Genomic DNA, 22,154 nt, shown 5'->3' on the forward strand with positions numbered 1-22,154 from the left:
TCAGTGAGAACTTAATCAGAAAAGTAGAAAATGTTGGAGAGAAGAGAAAATTATAGAGCTAGTCCATAATCCATTAGCAGAACCCTCAAGGAAAAACAAAAATAAAGAAAAATCTTTGATGTATGTACCTGTAACAAAAAGAAAATATCGTACACCAAAAATCAAGTAAATGATCATGTAGTTTGATTTTTATGAAGAAAATCATTTGTAATCAATTAAACGAATTTGAGTTTTTCCAATGATATCCAGCCACATGTTAAAATGACTTTTTTAAATCTTGCAAAAAGTTTGAATTATCTCCCTTGTCCTGAAAATTATGACTACAGAGTGTCAATTTGATTCGTTTTTTTATTTTATTTATTTCTTTTTAAATAAAACTACTTAATCAATTCACATAATTTTAAGTATTATTTGGATTCATTAGAATATTCTTCTCACCATGTGTCATTTTCATCTTCAGGTGAACCTTGTCGAACCTGAGAATCTTTCTGCCATACTCTGAAATTCGGAGAGAATTTTGAACGGAACCCTTTATTTACTTCACGGGGATAGCATGCTCTTGGCTCATCAGCGATGATTGGATAGAAGTCCTAAATAATTTGCAACTGTATTTTTCAGTCACCCACACCATGAATTGAGTCTTCAACCTTCAGGAAAAGGTAACTTTTACAACTGAGTTTTACAAGTACACTAACCACTGCGCCACGGGTCTTTGTGGACATTGTGAAAATGACACTCAAGATGAGAACAGTAGTTTGATGAAAAAAAAACAACCAATCCTCATCTCAAAAATTCAGAAATAATTTAAAGTGTACAATATTTCCTTTTTCGTCATCAGTACATACACCATAAAGATTTTTCTTTATTTTTGGTATTTTTTTTTTTTCATAAAAGATCGGTAGAACATAAATTTGCAGAAATTCTTACCTCTCTTATATCCGGGTTGTTTTGGTACCAATGTTCCATGAGTTTCTCATCTGCCAACTACAAAACAAAAAAAAAAAAATCATACAAGAAACTTAATCACATCTTTTGAATATTAGAATTGACGTATCAGTCATACATCAGTTTCTTCCATGTCTGAGAGTCAGAAGTTCTACCATTAATTCTTCAGACTTGAGGTTGGTGCTTTTTCAAAATTTAGACACATTTTAGAAAGGTCTTCAAATCTTACTTTACAGTTCTTTGATAATGGCAACCTTATGTCCTGTGCGACAAAGCCATTCTGCGCCTCATCTAATGCACTACTATATCTATATATATATATATATATATATATCAAATTATTTAGGACTACTATATCTATCTAGATATAGTAGATCTAGATATAGTAGTGCAATCAGACGAGGTGCAGAACGACATTGTAAGGACTATCGATAGAAACCTTATATGCTGAAAATAAATATTGTAAACCAAAAATCATGTAAATTAATCATGTAGTTAGATTTTTATAAAGAAAATCATTTTTAAACAAATTTGAGTTTTTTTCAATGACATCCATCCCTATGTTAAGAATGGTTTTTTAAAATCTTGCAAAAAGTTTGAATTATTTGGAATTATCTCCCTTGTTCTGCAAAATTATATATCTGCTGCAGCTATATGGTTCAATTTTGAATTTGCAGCTTCATTCACTCGCTGTAGGTGTAGTCAGTGTTAGGGGTGGTGGTGACGGTAGAGGTGGACTGTATCCTGTTGCCTGTAGATTCTCTTTTCTCTGATACACCAAAGCTAAAGTGATCTCTCCAGGTGCAGGCCTGGGCAGGTTATTTATAAGAAAACCTAGGTTTTCTCAACCACGATTCTCCTTTCAGCATTGCAGACAGAATTTGATGAAAAGGCAAGCTGATACAGTCGGTGCCATCGTGGTTGCAAAGCTTCATCTTCCTATCAGAACTCCAAAACAGATTTACTTAAATTCAGTCATTTCTAACACACATCCTAATAGAGTCATAAAATCACAATTGGCCACAAAACCTCTAGCTACCAAATCTATATAAATCAGTAACCATCATCATCATCATAATCATTCAGTTTAATATCCATTTCACATCCATTTCATGTGTTGGATAGCTTTTAGAAATTGACTTCCAAACTAACATATCTCTGGCCAAATCTTCATTTATTCCAGTTATCACTTCCTTCCATGTTTTCCTTGGCCATACCTTTGCTACCTCAATTGTTCTACATCTAGTAACCCAAGAACTCTCATCCATTCTTTCAATGTGACCATACCAACAAAGTCTCTTGTTCGACACATATCTCCCAATACTGTTCAGATTTATTCTTCCTTTGAGTTTCAGATCTAGCCTCGTCTTTAACACTCAGAATACACATTCATCAAAGCGTCCTCATATCATTTCTCTCCATGCAACACATGTCCTCAATCTTCACTGGCCAGGTGTCATTTCCATACACCATCACACTGCATACACACGCCTGATAGGCTATCCCCTTGGTCAATAGCAGCAACACTGCTGATTAGTAATGGCAGTTATAGTCAGCTAACATACTTCCTAACTTCTGGCATAGCGCTACCGGAAACAGTGACAAGGCAAATCAGTTCCTTTGCTTTATTTTCTGACGCCTATATCTCCTCTGTGCATGTACTTTTTTTTCCAGTCGTTATTTTTATTTAATAATCATTGAAAAGTTTTTTTTCTGTCTTATTTTAATTAAGAATTAATGAAATTAGTTTTAAAGAATTATTGAATTATTCGCTATATTTGACTTCAATAATTTTATTTTCATACTTTCCTAGAGATATATTTAATGGATAATTTCAAATAACATTTTTAAAATTTACACAAAAAAAAATTTTTTTATAATTTCAAATAACATCTTTAAAATTTAAACAAAAAAAATTTTTTTTATAATTTCAAATAACATCTTTAAAATTTAAACAAAAAAAAAATTTTTATAATTTCATAAACATTTTTAAAATTTGCACAAAAAAATTTTTTTATAATTTCATAAACATATTTTTTATAAAATTTAAAATAAAAATTTTCATTTTCTTTTTCACTTTGCTATTAAATAAAGACTAATTGTGTTATTTTCATTGTATGTTTTCAATAATGTCCTTTTCTTATATTTTATTTCAATAAATCGTTTCACAATCAAAATAGTATAAAACAATAAAAGTGAAAGAACTGATCTGCCTTGTCACTGCTTCCAGTAGCACTACGCCGGGAGTAAGGAAGTACGTTAGCCAACTATAACCGTAATGGCAGAGAACTGCTTCCATTCAAACAATAAAACAGGAAGTTGTAAAACTTACACTTTCACATTTTGTTATATAGGTCACAGAGGACCGTGGAATTGATAAAGCACAGGTGGACAACAAAAAAAAAAGGTTTCAAAACAAACCATTGTACTGCACAAATCCATTTAAACACAGACTTCCATTTGATGAGGAAAGACTCATTGTAGCCCGTCAAGATCAGAGATTATTCACAAATTGATTAAAAAAAAAAAAAAAAAAAAATGGCTTGACTACAAGCAAAATGGCCAGTGTAGGTTTTGCCACTCAGCGATTGAGAGCCCAACCCACCTAATATCTGGATGGCTAATCTTATTGCCAAATGGTCTTTACACTGTCTGCCACAACAAAGTATGCAAATATCTCCATTGGAAGATCTGTGGAGAGATGCAACTTGAAAGATTGAACATTTGGGAACATGAACCACCACCAATAACATAACAAAGACATACGGGCAGGCGGATACATAAAAGCAAGATATTGTAATATAGAACAAGCCTGAAGGAACTGCGCTCATTATCGATATCACAGTCCCAAATGACCTTAGCCTTAATAGAGCTGAACGGGGAAAGATAATAAAATATCAAGATCTAAAAAAATAATCTAAAAACAACATGGTCTCTGAAAGAAATAAACATTATACCGGTTGTGAAAGGAGCAACTGGCTTAATAAAAAAGAATCTTCAGAAACACTTAGAAGCAATCCCAGGAAGACAAAGCTATAATGAAATACAGATATTAGCCATAAAGGGAACAGCGTCTATTATAAAAAGAGCCCTCGCATAGAAATGTAAATCATGATGAAATCAAGTGTTAACTCCAGGAGGAGTTAGCTCCCTTAATCTCTTAAACCTAACTGAAGTAAAATAAAAATAAAAATTAATTTCAAAAAGTACCTGCCGAGAAATAGAAACAAATACACTCCAGCTCGGTTGGGGTGACTGAAATAGTGGGTGAATGTCTCGCATCGGGTAGGATACCCCATCCCCATAAAAAATAAAATAAAATAATTAGTAAATTAAAACAATAAAAACAAACTGACCTGCTGGCGCTTCTTTTCCCGTGCACTCTGCAAGCCTTCAACACGTTCACGCATATCTTCCAGAAGATCCCGAGGTGTCCACGGATTCATTTGCTTGAGTTCTTCCTGAAAAACGTACAGCAAAAAAAAATATTCGAAGCAAAACAATCATGATAGATATCAGCATTCATAAAAAAATATCAATTGTTGCAATATTTTGAGTATAATAAATGGGACAAGGTTACAAAAAATTGGAAGGTTCTTTCTGTAGACAGGAATGGAAGGAACTGACCAATCAAATGGAGCCACACTGTGTTAGTGATCAATCAGAAACAAGAATCACTTGATAAATATAATGAATTCTCACACAGCTTTTCATCTTCACACAAGAAGGAACTCTGCTCAACACTTCTTCGAATTGACTACCTATTAAAACGCTATTCTTTGCTATTTAAGATTTTTTTTTTTAGGCCTTCGTATACCATCATATTGAATTAAGTTTTCTTTCCAGATAACTAGCAGTTCAGCCCGGCTTTGCTCAAGCCCTATGTACTGTTCATAACTTTATGTGCATATGTATATATATAGATATATATATTAAAATATTTGACTGATGTCCAGGTAACCTACATCTAAAATTTCAAGTGTTTAGACCCAAAATTGGCAGAAGAGTTTGCTGGAGTCTGCAAAGGTTAACTCTTTCAACTTTAACCTCTTGGTAGCCAAATTTTTGCCCCAAAACTGATTAAAAAGCTTGCTGCATGTCTGAATACCCTGTAAAATTTCAAATGTTTAGACCCAAAATTGGCTGAATAGTTTGCTAGAGACCACAAAGGTCAAATCTTTAACTGACCCCTTGCAGCTAAATTTTTGGCCAAAACTGATTAAAAAGCTTGCCCTATGTCCGAATACACTTTATGTAAAATTTCAAATGTTTAGACTAAAAATTGGCTGAGTAATTTGGTAGAGACCACAGAGGTCAAAATTTTAAAAAGTTTTGACCTCTGTGGTCTCTACCAAATTTTGACCCCTTAACATTTGTTTTGGACTCAAATCAAATTAAAAAGTTTGATCCATGTCCAAGTAACATACATCTAAAATTTCAAGTGTTTAGACCCAAAATTGGTGGGGGGTAGGAGTTTGGTAGAGTTTTCAAAGGTCAAATCGTTGAACTTTGACCCCATGACAGCCAAATTCTGACCAAAAACCAATTAAAAAGATTTTCCCAAATCTCAATAAATCTTATGTTGAATCTCAAATCTGTAGACTGAAAATTGACATAATAATTTGGTAGGGAAATATACACACACACATACACACAATTTTCCTTTTATAGATATATAGATTTCACACTATCAATTTCAGAGTTTGTTATATCAGTTGGACCATTAATATCATCTTATCTAATAGTGCAAATGGATAACATGCATCTATATCAAATAGAATGAAAAAAAAAATTTTTTATTGTTTTTATATGTGCAGGAAGGGTACTATTATTTCTAAGGGTTGAGTTATTATAAAACTTTCCTTATGGTCCTTAAGTGTAAATCTAGGTATAAGCATCTCCATGTTCAAAACACTCAGCAAATGGACATATATTTAATGAAAATAAACAATATTACAATGAGCCAGTGTCTTCAGTCGGCTTGATCTGAAAGCATCAGAGTCAGCAGAAAGAGTTCCACAAGCTTGCAATTGTTGGCAAGGAGCAACAGGAATAGGAAACTGTATTGCAATGAAGTATTAAAACAACAAATTGATTAATTATCTAATACTTGTTCGAACATGTTTTTCCTCACATATACACACCCACGTGTACGCACGCACATACGCACACATCACACGCATATACACATCCTCATACACACACAAGTACGCACACAGGCAAAACATCACTTCCCCTGAAAGGAATTCTAGACATGCGCAGTCAGAACACTCACCCCGATATAAAAGTCAACAACATTATTCAACTTCATCTTTCTTCCCTTTTACCTGGTTGACAAAACCAGGCAAGTTCGGCGTCCATAGCTCTGGGTTTGAAGACTTTTCCACGTGAACAACTGCTATCATGAACGCATGGTTTTGCCGAGGCAAACATTCCCTTTCTATTTTCCTTCCTACGTGTGGGACGGCCATTTCTCGCCCTCGACTTCATTTCTTTCTTTTCCACGCATGTAGTCGTCAACGCCTGAATGAACACGTGTTACACCTAAACCATTTTATTTTCAACAGAAAATAAACGACATGTTTATTTCATCCCGCAATCGAGTTATTGTTTACGTCATTCCATTCGTTTCATTATTTTATTTTGTAGCGGGATTAGGATTTACATATCCTAGTCCTCTACATACTAAATATCTAAAACACACCAGAAAAAAGGGTAAAACAGTTGACATGTTGCAAAATTGGCAGCAACTAAATCAACAAAATTGTTCGAATGATGCGAGATACTCAGGAAATATTGTCATAGAAAATACCAACCTCATATCGGACATTTTCATCATGTAGCATGGCTGCCAACTTGGCTCGTCTTTGTTTCAGTCGTAGAGCCTTGATTTCCTTCTCTTCCTCTTCTTTCTTGCTGTCAAAACTAAAAAGAAATTTTGGAAATTTAATTTTAAAAGAAGGGGTTCATTTATTTTTGTTGCTGTCTAAAAGATTTTATCTTTCATCATAAATTACGGTATTTATCGCACCAAGTGGCACTCATCATATAAGTTGAACTGGCTGCCTTCAAAGTTTTATGAGAATATCAAATTCACGTATCCCCCGACATTCTGATTGGCCAGGTTTCACAGCTATATTGTAGGTCACTTCCATAGGGACAATCAGACTTGAGTTACCAGTTGAGCACTTGATGACAGTTGGAGTTTGAACTTCAAGAAAGACAGATTGTGGCTTGGACCAGAGAGATCTTCAACAGACAGATGAGCTGACGGCAATTGACAGATAACCTCGACAGGAAAACTAAGACAGACGTTAGCATTTAGAGAGTTGATTGTGTCACAAACATCCAGAGTCCAACAAATATATACGTGAAGTGTCAGAGTTTGTTTTCTTTGGTTTCCCTGTGTTTTATTATATATTTATACTTGCGAACCTGTGTGCTCCCCTTGATGGCCACCAGTTTAAGAGAGCAATACAGCTATAACAAGATGGAGAACAAATCCACAAATCCACATAACAGAGTCAGCAAGTTGTCAAGTGGAGGAACATAGGGGGGTCTCACAGTTGAATTTTGTACAGCTGAAAGTAAACAGTGAAGTCGAAATTTGTCGGTATTTGTTGCAGTGTTGTCGTAAAGTGTTAGATGGCTAAATATTAGTGCTGGGATTATTAATTGGAATCGAAAAAAAAAAAAAAAAAAAAAATAGAAACATTTTGGCATATTGGAATCGGAAAAAATCTGTATTTTCTAATACCAAAAATAATTCCTTAAATTATATTTTTTTCATTTGATTTTATTTAAAAAGTCTTCCATTGTTGATAGTAATAATAAAATAAATACAGTGTGGAGCTATAAAATTGTTGCCTTAGAAAAGATGACATGATTCCATTTCCGTTTGATGAAAATTGGTCCTCTTTCTTTCTTTTTTTTTTTTATTGTTGCAGAACATCTACTAGTTGACCAGTTATGTACAAACCTCAAGAGCGATAGGAATCTCCTATCATGTCTGAAAGTGACACAATGTTCAACGAGCAAGATCAGAGATGCGGCGCAGTACAAATAATATCTCCAGAAAAAAATCACAAATAAACCTAGAACCTCATCCTCCAACATAGACCCCTACTACCAGGTCTCCAACATCAGGGGTCTACGTTCCAACCTCCCAGAGGTTGAAACCCAATTACAGGAGACAAAACCAGACATATTCTTTCTAAGTGAAACTGGAATAGGGCTGACCACTTCCCTAGACAAATTCATAATTAAAGGATACTCTAACTTAACATCTAAATCTGACCCCCAAGATCGCCATGGGCATGGAATATGTGCCTACATTAAAAGTTCGGGTTACACTTGCATTTATATTTGCCCTCTATCGCCCCCACAACATCAGAGTTACTATCTTTCAGAGCATATCTGAGAAAATTGACCACATCCTGTCTACTCATCCTTCGGCTATCATCCACGTTTGTGGTGACTTCAATGTCCACAATGTGGAATGGCTGACCCACTCAAACAAGACAGATGATGAGGGGAGGTTCTGTCATGATTTCGCCATTGCCTATGACCTCATTCAGATTGTTCACAAACCCACCCATGTGCCCAATACTTCCGGTCAGTATGCTAGCCTTCTAGACCTTTTTCTCACAACTTCCCCTGAGCTTTGTTCATGTTCCATTCTGTCTCCTCTGGGATCTTCTGACCACTCAGTTAAGATAAAAACGAAATACAATAAGTCTTCAGATGTACCTCTCCACCGTACAGTATATCTACGGCTGACTGGGATAGCTTCCGTACATTTATATCTGATCTACCCCTACATTCCATGTTTAAAAAGGATGTGTCCTCCATAGTATCAGACCTGACCGAATGGTTTATTGTAGGCATAGACCGATTCATACCATCCAAAAAATTCCAACAAAAACCTAACAGCTAGCCATGGTTCTCCCCAGAACGTGCTGCTGCCATCGCGCATAGAAATCACTTTTTCCAAAGCTACCAACGTAATAGATGCACTGTGACTAAAACTGCTTTCAGGACTGCCAGCAATCACTGTAAAAGAGTAATAAAAAATGCAAGAGAGCTATATGCTCAGTCCATTAAATCCAAAGTAGCTGAGCAGTAGCTTGGTTTCCACCAGTTTTGGCAAATAGCAAACAGGATCCTGAACAGAAGCGTGCATTCTATGCCAACCATTATCAATGGACCTGAGGTCATCTCGTCAGCATCAGACAAGACTAAACTATTTGCCAAGAACTTTGCAGCTAATTCTACCCTACACGACGAAGGCCATCAACTTCACATATTTCCTTCTATAACAGACAACACGCTATGCAACATACCAATATCTGTGCGGGAGGTCGCCAAGCTAATCAAGAACCTTGATTCCAGTAAAGCAACTGGCCCTGACGGTATTCCAATTATAGTGCTGAAAAAGCTTCAACCAGAACGTGCCCCCATACTTACAAAACTTTAAGCGTTGCCTTAAAGAGAAGTGCTTTAATGCTGGAATCCCTCAGGGGGTCCATCCTGGGCTCAACTCTCTTCATGATCTACATCAATGATCTCCCAAAACACATACTTAAATCATTCGTTGACATCTATGTTGATAACACAACCATCTATGGCAACACATCAAAGGCTGTAAATGACAAAGTTCTCTTTGATTCTCTCTCCTCTGATCTCGAGCGCGTGGTACAGTGGGAGAAGGGGTGGCTGGTTACTTTTAATGCATTTAAAACCAAGCTCCTATCTTTGCATCAACAACGCTCTGATCCTCATCTGGCATCAATTGAAATGGATTGCTCTCGACTAGGGGAAGCTCCATGCTTTGATAAGCTTCTAGGCCTGACCTTTACTCCTGACCTGAAATGGAACACGTACATCAAGTTTATTGCCAAGGTCACTGGAAAAATGGTAGAATCCTTCTACCGCTCCAGAAGATATCTCACTACTGATGCAATTCTCTACTTATATAAAAGCCAAGTACGTCCAAAGATGGAGTACTGTTGCCATATCTGGGCAGGAGCTGCTAAAAACAGCCTATCCTGCCTTGACAGAGTACAAAATAGGCTTCGTGGCTTAGTGGGGGATGCCTTTTTCTTTTCCCTGCAACCTCTCTCCCACAGGAGAGACGTTGCGAGCCTGTCTTTGTTTTATCGTTACTTCCATGGCAGGTGCTCGTCTGAGCTCCAATCTCTGGTCCCCACTTCGCCGATCTTTCACAAAAAACACCCGTCTAGCTGAAACTACTGTCAAAAATTTTCCCTATTCTTTGTCTGTGCCAAAATCAAAACGTAGATTCCATGAACAAAGCTTCTTTCTTAGAAGTGCACGCCTGTGGAACTCTGTTCTGTCTGCCTGTTTCCCACCTGACTACAACGTGGATGTCTTCAAATCCAACATAAACAAATTCCTGATGAACCGTCCCCTTAAGTAGACACTTTATCAAATCTCAACATTAACGGACTGTACACCCAATTTACCCTTATCTCAGAGTGGCTTCCGGGCCTTGATAAGTGGTGACCACCTTGTAAAAAAAAATAAATAAAATAAATAAAAAAATTACCAATCCAAGTTATGACAACAGGACCATTACCAACACCCTTAAAATGCATCGCTGGATCGCCACGAATATTAGGGACATGCCCAGGGTGATGAAAACAAAGTTTCCAGCCATGGTTATGGTCTTTGGTGTAGTTTCAAGTGAGGGCCACATCATGCCGTCTCACATCATCAAAGTCGGCTTAAAAGTCAACACCAAAGTATACTTGGATGTGCTGAAGAGTGTGGTGATCCTCTGGTGCAATCAAGTGGTCACTGGCAGACCCTGGGTGTGGCAGTAGGATTTAGCACCGACCCGTAGGTCCAAAGTGACCCAGGCTTGGTTCCAGAAGGAGCGTTATGACTTTGTACCCTTCTCTCACTGATACCACCTCCTCCCTTGACCTGAACGCGTTGAACTACTTCATTTGGTCATACGTCGAGAACATCACCAACATGACCTCCCACAACACCAAAGCCAGCCTGATTGCCACCATCTGCCGAGTATTCGCCGAGCTCCCGTCAACGCTTGTGGAAAAGGCATGCTTCCAGTTCCTGACCCATATCGAGGCAGTGATTGAGGCTGAAGGCGGCTACATTGACTAGATGTCAGCTCTACTACATAATCAAGTTACCTGAATTGATTTTTCAATAAAAGTTTTAAAATAAAGCTGTAGTGTTGTTTTCTTTAGTGCAAGACTTATCGTGCCATCCTGTATTTAGTTATCGTGCCATCCTGTATTTAGTTATCGTGCCATCCTGTATTTAGTTATCGTGCCATCCTGTATTTAGTTATCGTGCCATCCTGTATTTAGTTATCGTGCCATCCTGTATTTAGTTATCGTGCCATCCTGTATTTAGTTATCGTGCCATCCTGTATTTAGTTATCGTGCCATCCTGTATTTAGTTATCGTGCCATCCTGTATTTAGTTATCGTGCCATCCTGTATTTAGTTATCGTGCCATCCTGTATTTAGTTATCGTGCCATCCTGTATTTAGTTATCGTGCCATCCTGTATTTAGTTATCGTGCCATCCTGTATTTAGTTATCGTGCCATCCTGTATTTAGTTATCGTGCCATCCTGTATTTAGTTATCGTGCCATCCTGTATTTAGTGATTTTAAACTAAAACTAAAATTTATAGATCATCTCACCGCACAAGAGTGTTTTTATGTTTGAGAAAATATATGCACATTTAACACGTTTTTTTTTTACAGTAATCAGCAAAAAATAACTATAGTTAAATATTTAGAGATTTATAAAGAATCAGAATCGATAATTGTATCAGAATCAGGAATTTAGTATGGAATCGGTAATTGTATCGGAATCAGGAATTTAGTATGGAATCGGTAATTGTATCGGAATCAGGAATTTAGTATGGAATCGGTAATTGTATCGGAATCGGTAATTGTATCGGAATCAGGAATTTAGTATGGAATCAGGAATTTAGTATGGAATCGGTAATTGTATCGGAATCAGGAATTTAGTATGGAATCGGTAATTGTATCGGAATCACGAATTTAGTATGGAATCGGTAATTGTATCGGAATCACGAATTTAGTATGGAATCGGTAATTGTATCGGAATCAGGAATTTAGTATGGAATCGGTAATTGTATCGGAATCACGAATTTAGTATGGAATCGGTAATTGTATCGGAATCAGGAATTTAGTATGGAATCGGTAATTGTATCGGAATCAGGAATTTAGTATGGAATCGGTAATTGCATCGGAATCAGGAATTTAGTATGGAATCGGTAATTGTATCGGAATCAGGAATTTAGTATGGAATCGGTAATTGTATCGGAATCAGGAATTTAGTATGGAATCGGTAATTGTATCGGAATCAGGAATTTAGTATGGAATCGGTAATTGTATCAGAATCAGGAATTTATTATGGAATCGGTAATTGTATCGGAATCAGGAATTTAGTATGGAATCGGTAATTGTATCGGAATCAGGAATTTAGTATGGAATCGGTAATTGTATCAGAATCAGGAATTTAGTATGGAATCGGTAATTGTATCAGAATCAGGAATTTAGTATGGAATCGGTAATTGTATCAGAATCAGGAATTTAGTATGGAATCGGTAATTGTATCAGAATCAGGAATTTAGTATGGAATCGGTAATTGTATCGGAATCTGTAATTGTATCGGAATCATCTCATCGCTCTTAAATATATAACAAAATACGAAATTAAACGAGAACAGGAAATAAATTTAAGTATAAGATTTACTTAACAAAAAACATTTAATATCAGTGAAAAACCAAAAATTTTTATTTTTACTTAAGCTGATGAAGTCAGAACACTAACGGAGGGTGATGAAGTTATTAAAAGGGGGAGGGGGGTCAGAGTACACCGAGTAGTATGATTATTCACATAAAGAGAATCTCAAAATTGTAATATTTATGCCCCCCCCCCCTCCACCTCCTCGAGAAATATTTTGAAAGAAGTTACCTTTTGTTGCCAGACGGTTTTAAAAAGGATTTTTTTGGATGGATTTATAACCCTGGAATCACACAAGAGCTGAGGTTGAACACCTTACGTCAACAAAGCAACAACTACTGAGTTAGTACGAAAACCTCTTTCTATCGAGAGAGGCATTCAGTATTAGAATATTCTAGAATCCTCTCGATCTTGAAAGTTATAGGACCTTCTGGATTTTTTTAAAATCTAAATCTTTCTGTTTCTTTTTTTCTGTTATCGTAGATTTTTCTGAAAGAAAATCTTTCTGAAATGACAGACACATTTAGGAAAAATAAATTAAGAACAGTTTCTTTAATTTCACTACAGGATTACAAGAAAAATAAAAGTTTTTAAAATATTGAGAAAATAGACCATTGTCAACTCGACTGACCTACGTCTGTAAAAATCGTCCGAGGTCCACTTCTGGATCTTCCTAACTTTCTCGTCTTCTCGTTGGAAAAAGTTACTCGCATCATCCCACTGTTGGCGGTAATTTTCCTCCTTGATACGGCGCCAATTCCGGGCCCTCTGCTGAAAATCATGGCCACGTGACCATGGTCGAGTGACTAGAGTAGGTAGGGCCATTGCATGACAAACTCAACCTAGGAAGACAAAAAAAAAAAATGAAAAAGAAAGAAAAAAATGCTTAAAACAAAAATTTTTAATATTTGAATTAATCAGACTACTGTTCTCATTTTGTATTAATTTCACAACGTTTTGGCTGATGTAACCTCCAACCTTCTTCAGATGTATCTTGTTGAACTCTGGAATGTTTCTGTTAAACTCACAAGGACCCATGGCACAGTGGTTAGAGGACTTGGAAAAAATCAATTGTAAAAGTGATATTCTACTGAAGGTTCAATTCTCAGTGTAGGCAACCAAAAAATACAATTACAAATTACTTAAGACCTCTATCCAGTCATGGCTGACAGAACAAGAGCATGCTACCACCATGAAGTAAATAAATGGTACTGTTCGGAATTTCATCCAGATTCCTAAGTTTCACAGAAATATTCCCAAGTTCAACAAAATAAACCTGAAGACGGTCGGAGGTTACATCCACCAAAACATGGAAATCACACTCAAGATGAGAACAGTAGTTTGATGAATTCAAATATACGACCTCTTTGAGTGGTGTCGATACCTGGCTACGGCAATTTCCAGTTTTACCTAGCTTCTATCGCTTTATGATTTAGGAAAATATTTGAGATTCCATGGAAAAAGAAAAAGAAAAAAAGCTACTTAGTATTTGTGTAAGAGTGAATAGAATGAATACATTGTTTTATTGGCAAAAAAGATATTAAAAAGTATTTACATTTTCAACTTTTTTTTTTTTTTTTTTTTAATGGAAATCACCTGAGATGAGTCTGTAGACAGAAAATTGACAGAGTAGTTTGGTAGAGAAATATACACACACAGAGGCAATTTCACTTTTATAGATATGTAGATAAAGTTCCAAGAGGATGAAAACTTCCAAGTGAAGTAGTTTCAAGTCTATTGAGTTAAAACGAAAACAAAATCTGTTGAAAACGTAATGTTCTACAAGTATTGTCAAATTCCACCTACACCAGCAATACTTGTCAAACACTTTAAAATGTTGATAACTTCTACAGAATTTGAACCAAAGTGATTCTTGATGGGTGGTTGTGTAGGTGTATCAGAATTTTTGTAGGAATTTTTGACACCCCCAACACGAAACTGCGAATAAAATATAAAAATCTCGTAATTTCTCTTTTAAAAGTGGGTTGTTTATTTTCTTTATGGATTATACTCCCAAAATAAACTATTAAAGTTGTTTTAAAAGTAATAGAAATATTTTTTTTTTAAACCGTAATGAATTTTCCGAACTCAATATTTTTCAATTTTTAAACTTTAAAAATCTATCAAAATTTTTCTATTGATTCTATTTTTACGATATTTTCAGGGTCAATGTGAAATTTTATGTTCTTTCCCATAAACCAAATATAATATTTTAGACAAACGTTTTTTTTTAAATTCACGTCCCCCCCCATTTTCAAGTTTCTATTAAAAAGTAAATAATTAATTTACTCACAAATTGAAGAGTAAAGGTCAATAAATAATTTAGTCAACAAAAAAAAAAAAAACGTAGTGTTTTTTAGAATTTTACCTGTAAAGTTTGAAGTTTAAAACCTTTTTTTTAAACCACGTTATTTGTTTTTTCTTTTCTTTAATGGAATCTTGGTCCTTGCTCCTTTAATTGAAAAAAAAAATTAGGGCTTGAATTACATTTTTCGAGGAGTTATAAGCTTGGAAAGATGGGGTGGAATTATTCACTATTTTCACGAAATTTCTGACACACCTAGTGGTTTTGGCCTATTACGAAAAAGATATTTACTTTCGTTTTATTTTATTTTAGTAACGAAATAGTAATTCGTTCTTACTAACATAATAACAGGGAAAATACATTTTCTGGTAATAAATTTTGTTTCATTTCGTTTTCGAGTTCCGGTTCAGTGTTTAAGTTTAATGTACGCAGACGTTTTTTTTTTTTGTTTTTTTTATATATATATCGGTGATTTGGCCAGGATATTCCAATAGTTTATATATATATATATATATATATATATATATATATATATATATATATATATATATATATGTGTGTGTGTTTGTTATTCACGTTTTCGTTATGTTGTCTATACTACAAAAAGCCCAAAAATTAATTTTTAAAAATTTCAGCTTGTATTACTATACACAGATTCGAAAAAGTTGTCACCAAAAAAAAAAAAAGAAATATAACAAATAAATGTTATTAAAGGTAAGATAAGTTACTTTTCTATCTAACTAGATAAGATTTTAGTGTTTTTATTTAATGTAACATGTTTATTCAACTCGAAAAAAAAAGTGCAGTGTTTACTGATGTATTGGAAAATCAAAAATGACGCGCTACTCTCTCTTGAACATGGTAAGTTTGGGAAAATTAGTTAAAACAAAGAACTATACAAAATACTGTTATAAACTCGCTCAATATCTTACCGTGACATATAAACTAGCTGAAACCACTGTCAATTTTCCCCACTCTTTGTCTGTGCCTAAATCAAAACGTAGATTCCATGAACAAAGCTTCTTTCTTAGAACTGCACACCTGTGGAACTCTCTGCCTCTTGCCTGTTTCCCTCCTGACTTCAACTTGGATGTTTTCAAGTCCAACATAAACAAATTCCTGGTGAACCGCCCCCTTAAGTAATGACAATTTATCAAATCTCCGATACTAACTATTACTACTACGATACTATCCCATTGATTACTGTACACACAATAACCCTTATCCCGAGTGGCTTCTGGGTCTTGATAAGTGGTGACCTCCATGTAAAAAAAAAATTTTTTTTTAATGAAACTCAATGTCAGCCTAACAGTATTTTCTTATTTTTTAACTCATTTACCCAAACTTCAAGAGAGTCAGGCGCAATTTAAAATTTTCCAATACACCGGTAGTGTGTTTTTCGAGCTGAATAAAGATGTTACATTAAATAAAAATAAAAAAAAATTTTTTTTAAATATCCAGTTAGATAGAAAAGTATTTTATCTTGCCTTTGATAACATTTATTTGTTATACATTTGTTTTTTGACAACTTAACCCAAAGATTTAAAAATGGTGCCAATTTGGGTTTGTATTACTGTACACATAGATTCGAAAAAGTTGTCAAAAAACAAATATATAACAAATAAATGTTATCAAAGGCAAGATAAGTTACTTTTCTACCAAACTGGATATAATTTTCGTGTTTTTATTCAATTTAACATGTTTATTCAGCTCGAAAAACATGCAGTGTTTACCGATGTATTAGCAAATTCAAGATGGCGGCCGAATCTCTCGTTAACACGGTAAGTTCAGGAAAAGGTGTTATAAATAATAAACTAGACAAAATACTATTAAAAACCACCGAATATATGTCAAGTTATGTCACGGTAACATATATTGAGCGAATTTCTAACAGTATTTTGTCTAGTTTATTATTTATTACACCTTTTTCCAAACTTACCGTGTTAAAGAGAGAATCGGCCGCCATTTTGAATTTTCCAATACATCGCTAAACACTGTATGGTTTTCGAGCTGAATAAACATGTTAAATTGAATAAAAACACGAAAATTATATCCAGTTTGTTAGAAAAGTAACTTATCTTGCCTTTGATAACATTTATTTGTTCTATATTTGTTTTTTGACAACTTTTTCGAATCTATGTGTACAGTAATACAAACCCGTGTTCATGTAATCACGAAAGAAAAAGAATTATTTTCATTGGCAACGTGGGGGCAAAAGGTAAAATTTAACCGTTATGTTGTTTTTTTTTTTGTTTTTTTTTTTTTAATCCTTAATTCACATGAATTAAAGAGAACTGAAACTAACAAAATAATTATAGGTAAGATTGGGTCGACCTAATTTTATTTTAAACTCTTTAACGAAAAAAAAAATTTGAAAAAAAAAAAAAAAAAAAAAAAAGAGAGACGAACAGTAAAAATCAATTTTGTGAAAAAGATTCAAAGAAAGGAAGGCGAAACAGTAAACACGCATGTGCGTATAAACAAATATGGCCGTTCAAGAAAAAAAAACTTAAATGACCAAAACATTGACTTTTTCTTCAACTATTAAGTTATTACAACCTTTTTATATGAACATATGTTATTTTATATTAAAATGAATGCCGGTGATACAAAAGTTTTGAAACAATAAAAGGTACGTAGAATTCTATATATATATTTTTTTTTTTAATATTCGATTCGTACACACGCGTAAGCAACAAAGCCTCCGAGTAAATACAAATTAATTTGTAGCATTTGGACAACTATTTTCATTTTCGTAATATTCATAACGTTTCGGCCGATATAATCTCCGTCCTTCTTCAGTTACGTCTTTTCGAACTCTGCAATAGTTCTGTTCAGGTTCCAGAGTTCGAACAAAAAAAAAAAAAAACACCTGAAGAAGGTCTAAGATTATATCGGCCGAAACATTGCGAAATATAAGATGAGAATTTAAAAAAAAAAAAAAAAAACTTTCATCAACGGCTAGTGTCTGGTGGGTACAGATCAAACGAATCATACTATACTGGTCTCCCCCACGAGGACAAAGTTAAACTCCCTCTCCCCACCGCATGAACATGACACATCGTCGGAAGATAAGGATTGAAAAGCTAACACGAAAAAGAAAGTGTATTCTGATCCACAAAAACAAAAATGCTTGAGCCACCCCTTCTTGTGATTAATAATAAACTATCCCCTTTCTCAAAGCGCGAGAAGGTGAAGCCTGGGAGAGTCCAGGATTGGCAGCTTGTATTAACAGATTGGCACCGATCCTTGCTTTGCAAAGTCGCTAGGATCAAGGTTTCTAGTTTACATTTACAAATGGTCACCCATCTAAATACTGACCATACAGGACATCGCTTAACTTCGGTGAAGATCTTACGGAAACTGGTGTGTGGACGTGATTATAACCGAGTGTACACGACACCTCCGTCAAAAATAATGAATAAAAAAATTTAAAAAATATGCTTTGCTTCGCCAATGTTCATACTTAATGTCTCAATCTGTGAAGTTAAAGAAACCGTCTCAAACTGGAAAGGTGGAAAAAAAATTATCAATCCGTATAGGAAGAAGAAAGGAAACTAAAAAGCCTCTCATTATAGAAATAGAGTAACAAAGTTATGGTCGCTACAAACAGCCATCTGTTTCAGTCAATGAGACTTCGTCAGGCGACACTTTTCGGTTTTTTTTTTTCTATAGCGTTTCTATAGGTTTTGTTTTTTCTATAACACCGAATGGTTTAGGGTCATCTGAAGAAGTCTCATTGACTGAAACAGATGGCTGTTTGTAGCGACCAAATGTAACTGTTTACCTTCGAATAAATAAAAAATATTTTGCTCTTGTTATCGAACTCTAACAACCTCGTTGAGTTCATTAGTTCCTACGTTTGAATATCTCAAGCCTGAATTTATATATATATATATATGAGAGAGAGGGGGGGGGGCTAAAAAGTATATATAAAAAAATGTGTTCCGTCAAAACAGGGGACGATGTAATACATGTAAATCTTGTTTTGTTAGCTCCTTACATTGTGAGAAATTCCATATACAACCGCCATCTTTCTTGTTTAGGCCGGCCACACAGTTCTAGTAGCCGGTCTGTGATTGGTTTAAATTTGAATATGTCAGGTGATTGGACTTGGCGCACTTTTTGTATCATGCTATTATTTTTCAGTCTAAGAGAAATTCGGCAACGGGATAGACTCGAACCACAACGGCTGCCACCGATGGCAGCCAAGACAATTCCTTCATGGACACCAAACAGTTGGTGAACGAAGGCCACAACTCTACAAGCATAGACAACTTATATTGCTGTATTTATCCTAATTGAGGATGACATTCAAGAACTGTTCTGCATGTTTATTCTCCAAATATTGGATCTTATCTCATTTCATCTTGAGTCCCGTGGGGCTCACATTATGCCTAATTATAAGCGCCATCACTCCTGACGAATTTACCATGATGATTTATGAATCCTTCCAAAGGAACAACAAACTAACATTCCAACAATAGGAATTCGAACTAAAGGAACTATGGGAGCAAATCTAGCCACCGTTTTGCAAAAGGACTATACCAGAACCAAAGAACTTTCATTGCTGTTATTTGTGAATAAATTTTGAGTTTAAAGGTATGGCTTTTGCTTGTGGAATTCATTTGTTTCTGCAGGGAGGAAATTGAGTGTGTGAGAAAGAAATTTCTTACAACATCGAGTGGTTTCACGCCTTGCCTGGAGCGTGTTCAAAAACAAACAAACAAAAAAAAAACTATCACTAGCGATTTTGAATACAAAAGCGGCGTTCGTACACAGCTTCTATGCTTAATCTAAACAACAAGTTTATAAAGCACATAAATACATTATCTTTATAAAAGAGTGGGGGGGGTAAGAAATGATAATCTTATTTTTTCTGATTCAAATACTTGAAACCGTTTATATTTTTGCATAGAGACTTAAAGATTTCTGCTTTTATTTGGGTCTGTCTATTTGGTGTAACTTAATTTTTGCCTCTCTCAGAGGAATTCTACAAACAAAGGTGCTTCTACACTTTATCGCCGAAACTGGAGACGCCATCTTATTTCGCGCACTTGTCGTTAAAATTCAAGGGAGAAATTAGTATTTTAAACTATGGCCGAAGTTAGAAAAAACAAAAAAATTAAACTAGATAAACTTCCGGAAAGAACTATGAAAAAAAGTAAATAAAGTGAAAGAGAACATATATCGATAATTGTTTAATTTGAAATGTTTCGATTTAATGAAAACGGGAAAGATTTAATTTAATTTTAGGTTAATTGCTTCTTTCCGGAAGCAATCGTTTTCTCCAGTTTAATTTTTTTGTTATTTATTTCATGCTTCGGCCATAGTTTAAAATAATGATTTCTCCCTTGGATTTTAACGGCAGGTGCGTGAAATAAAATGGCGTCTTCAGTTTTACCGATAAAGAGTAGAAGTACCCAAAAAAAAAAAAAAAAAAAGCTTTTACAACTTAGTCCGAAATATTGTCCCTTCCGACAAAAGGGCTTGTTGAATTCAGTAGGTTTGGGGTTAGCTTACGAAACAAGTGCTATTTGAGTGACCCTCAACTCAAACTTGAGATCTGATAACCGTGGAGCCGACCAAACCAAGCAAAAAGTGCGCTGGTACTTGAAATGAATGGATATCCAAAGGATTTTAATACTTACGGAAAATCCCATGTTGGTCCCGGAAATGATTGAAGTAGTTTACGATTTGAAAGTTGATTCATTTTCTTTTATTTTTGAGAAATTTATTTAAATTTTAACAAAAAATAAATAATCCTAACCCAACTGATTGATATGTACCTTTTTTACATTTTCTCGTGATTTGCAAACCGTAAACTGCTTCGGCCAATTCTGTGACAGATTCAAGATTTTCCGTCAGTACTCTGAACAGACAGCGTAAGTCCTGAAACCCTCTGGATATCCATTTATTACAGGTACCAGTGTTTATTTAACTACCTCCTGCAAGGGTAACAAGTTTAGACGTGACCTTAGCTTTAAATGAGAAATCTGGCTCCACCAAAAAAGAGAAACTAGATGATTGCCAAATTTGCCAATGATCAAACCCGTCGACATTCCTTGATAGAGACAGCTAAGGCGACTGGTGATAAACCAATCTCTCCGCCTGAAAAAAAGGTAATTCCTGAAGAGAGTGACCTCTTGGGACTGAATAAGACCATTTTTCACTGAAGGTACTGTCAACTGGGGTTAATCTAATATCAATATCTATTTTCAATTTTAATAAATCAAATTTAATTGACCCCTAAAAATGAACGTTTATGAAGTCAATGCAGTTGATGTCAACACAATTAGGAGATGGGTTTGTTGATTTCAGAATGACGACAGTGATGTGAGTAACAAAACACACTCTGGACACCCATGCACAGACACCATCCCATTGCTGGCAGAAGTGCATTAAGAATGGTAGTGACTATGTAGAAAAATAAATTTAGGAATACAAAAGGTCGTTTGTTTTAAATGGTAGCACTCCAGTCTTCGTACCGCTTCAACTTTTTATTTTTAGTTAAAAAAAAAAAAAAATAGGAGGCATTATTTTTAGAAGACCATTGTACATGGTTTCAAAAAATGTAAATAAATAAAAAATGTAAATAAATAAAAAATGTAAATAAATAAAAATGTAAATAAATAAAAATGTAAATAAATAAAAATGTAAATAAATAAAAATGTAAATAAATAAAAAATGTAAATAAATAAAAAATGTAAATAAATAAAAATGAAAATATATAAAAATGTAAATAAATAAAAATGTAAATGAATAAAAATGTAAATAAAAATGTAAATAAATAAAAATGTAAATAAATAAAAATGTAAATAAATAAAAAATGTAAATAAATAAAAAATGTAAATAAATAAAAAATGTAAATAAATAAAAAATGTAAATAAATAAAAAATGTAAATAAATAAAAATGTAAATAAATAAAAATGTAAATAAATAAAAATGTAAATAAATAAAAATGTAAATAAATAAAAATGTAAATAAATAAAAATGTAAATAAATAAAAATTTAAATAAATAAAAATTTAAATAAAAATTTAAATACAAATTTAAATAAAAATTTAAATAAAAATTTAAATAAAAATTTAAATAAATAAAAATTTAAATAAAAATTTAAATAAAAATTTAAATA

General features: G+C 34.2%; 2 protein-coding genes across 3 annotated transcripts in view; one reads left to right on the forward strand and one right to left on the reverse strand.

Moving 5' to 3' along the window:
* Window positions 1–22,154, reverse strand: part of LOC145269485 (trichoplein keratin filament-binding protein-like) — a 90,591-nt gene that overhangs the window by 54,962 nt on the left and 13,475 nt on the right. Inside the window, exons 1-5 of one of the 2 annotated variants that reach the window (XM_080125210.1) lie at window positions 15,084–15,201; window positions 13,347–13,557; window positions 6,762–6,870; window positions 4,302–4,406; window positions 928–984 (exon numbers count right to left, since the gene is read on the reverse strand). In XM_080125210.1, coding sequence (XP_079981336.1) covers window positions 928–984; window positions 4,302–4,406; window positions 6,762–6,870; window positions 13,347–13,540 — 465 coding nt within the window. In that variant the 5' untranslated portion in view covers window positions 13,541–13,557; window positions 15,084–15,201. Of the gene's footprint in view, window positions 1–927; window positions 985–4,301; window positions 4,407–6,761; window positions 6,871–13,346; window positions 13,558–15,083; window positions 15,202–22,154 lie in introns of those variants that run through there. The other variant, XM_080125209.1, reaches the window with a different exon arrangement.
* Window positions 17,451–22,154, forward strand: part of LOC145269486 (glycolipid transfer protein-like) — a 116,687-nt gene continuing 111,983 nt past the window's right edge. Inside the window, exon 1 of the mRNA XM_080125211.1 lies at window positions 17,451–17,652. The gene's annotated coding sequence lies outside the window, so the exon portion shown is untranslated. The remainder of the gene's footprint in view (window positions 17,653–22,154) is intronic.

Source organism: Euprymna scolopes, chromosome 45, assembly GCF_053919585.1.
Source record: "Euprymna scolopes isolate OS-2025 chromosome 45, ASM5391958v1, whole genome shotgun sequence".
Taxonomy (NCBI): domain Eukaryota; kingdom Metazoa; phylum Mollusca; class Cephalopoda; order Sepiida; family Sepiolidae; genus Euprymna; species Euprymna scolopes.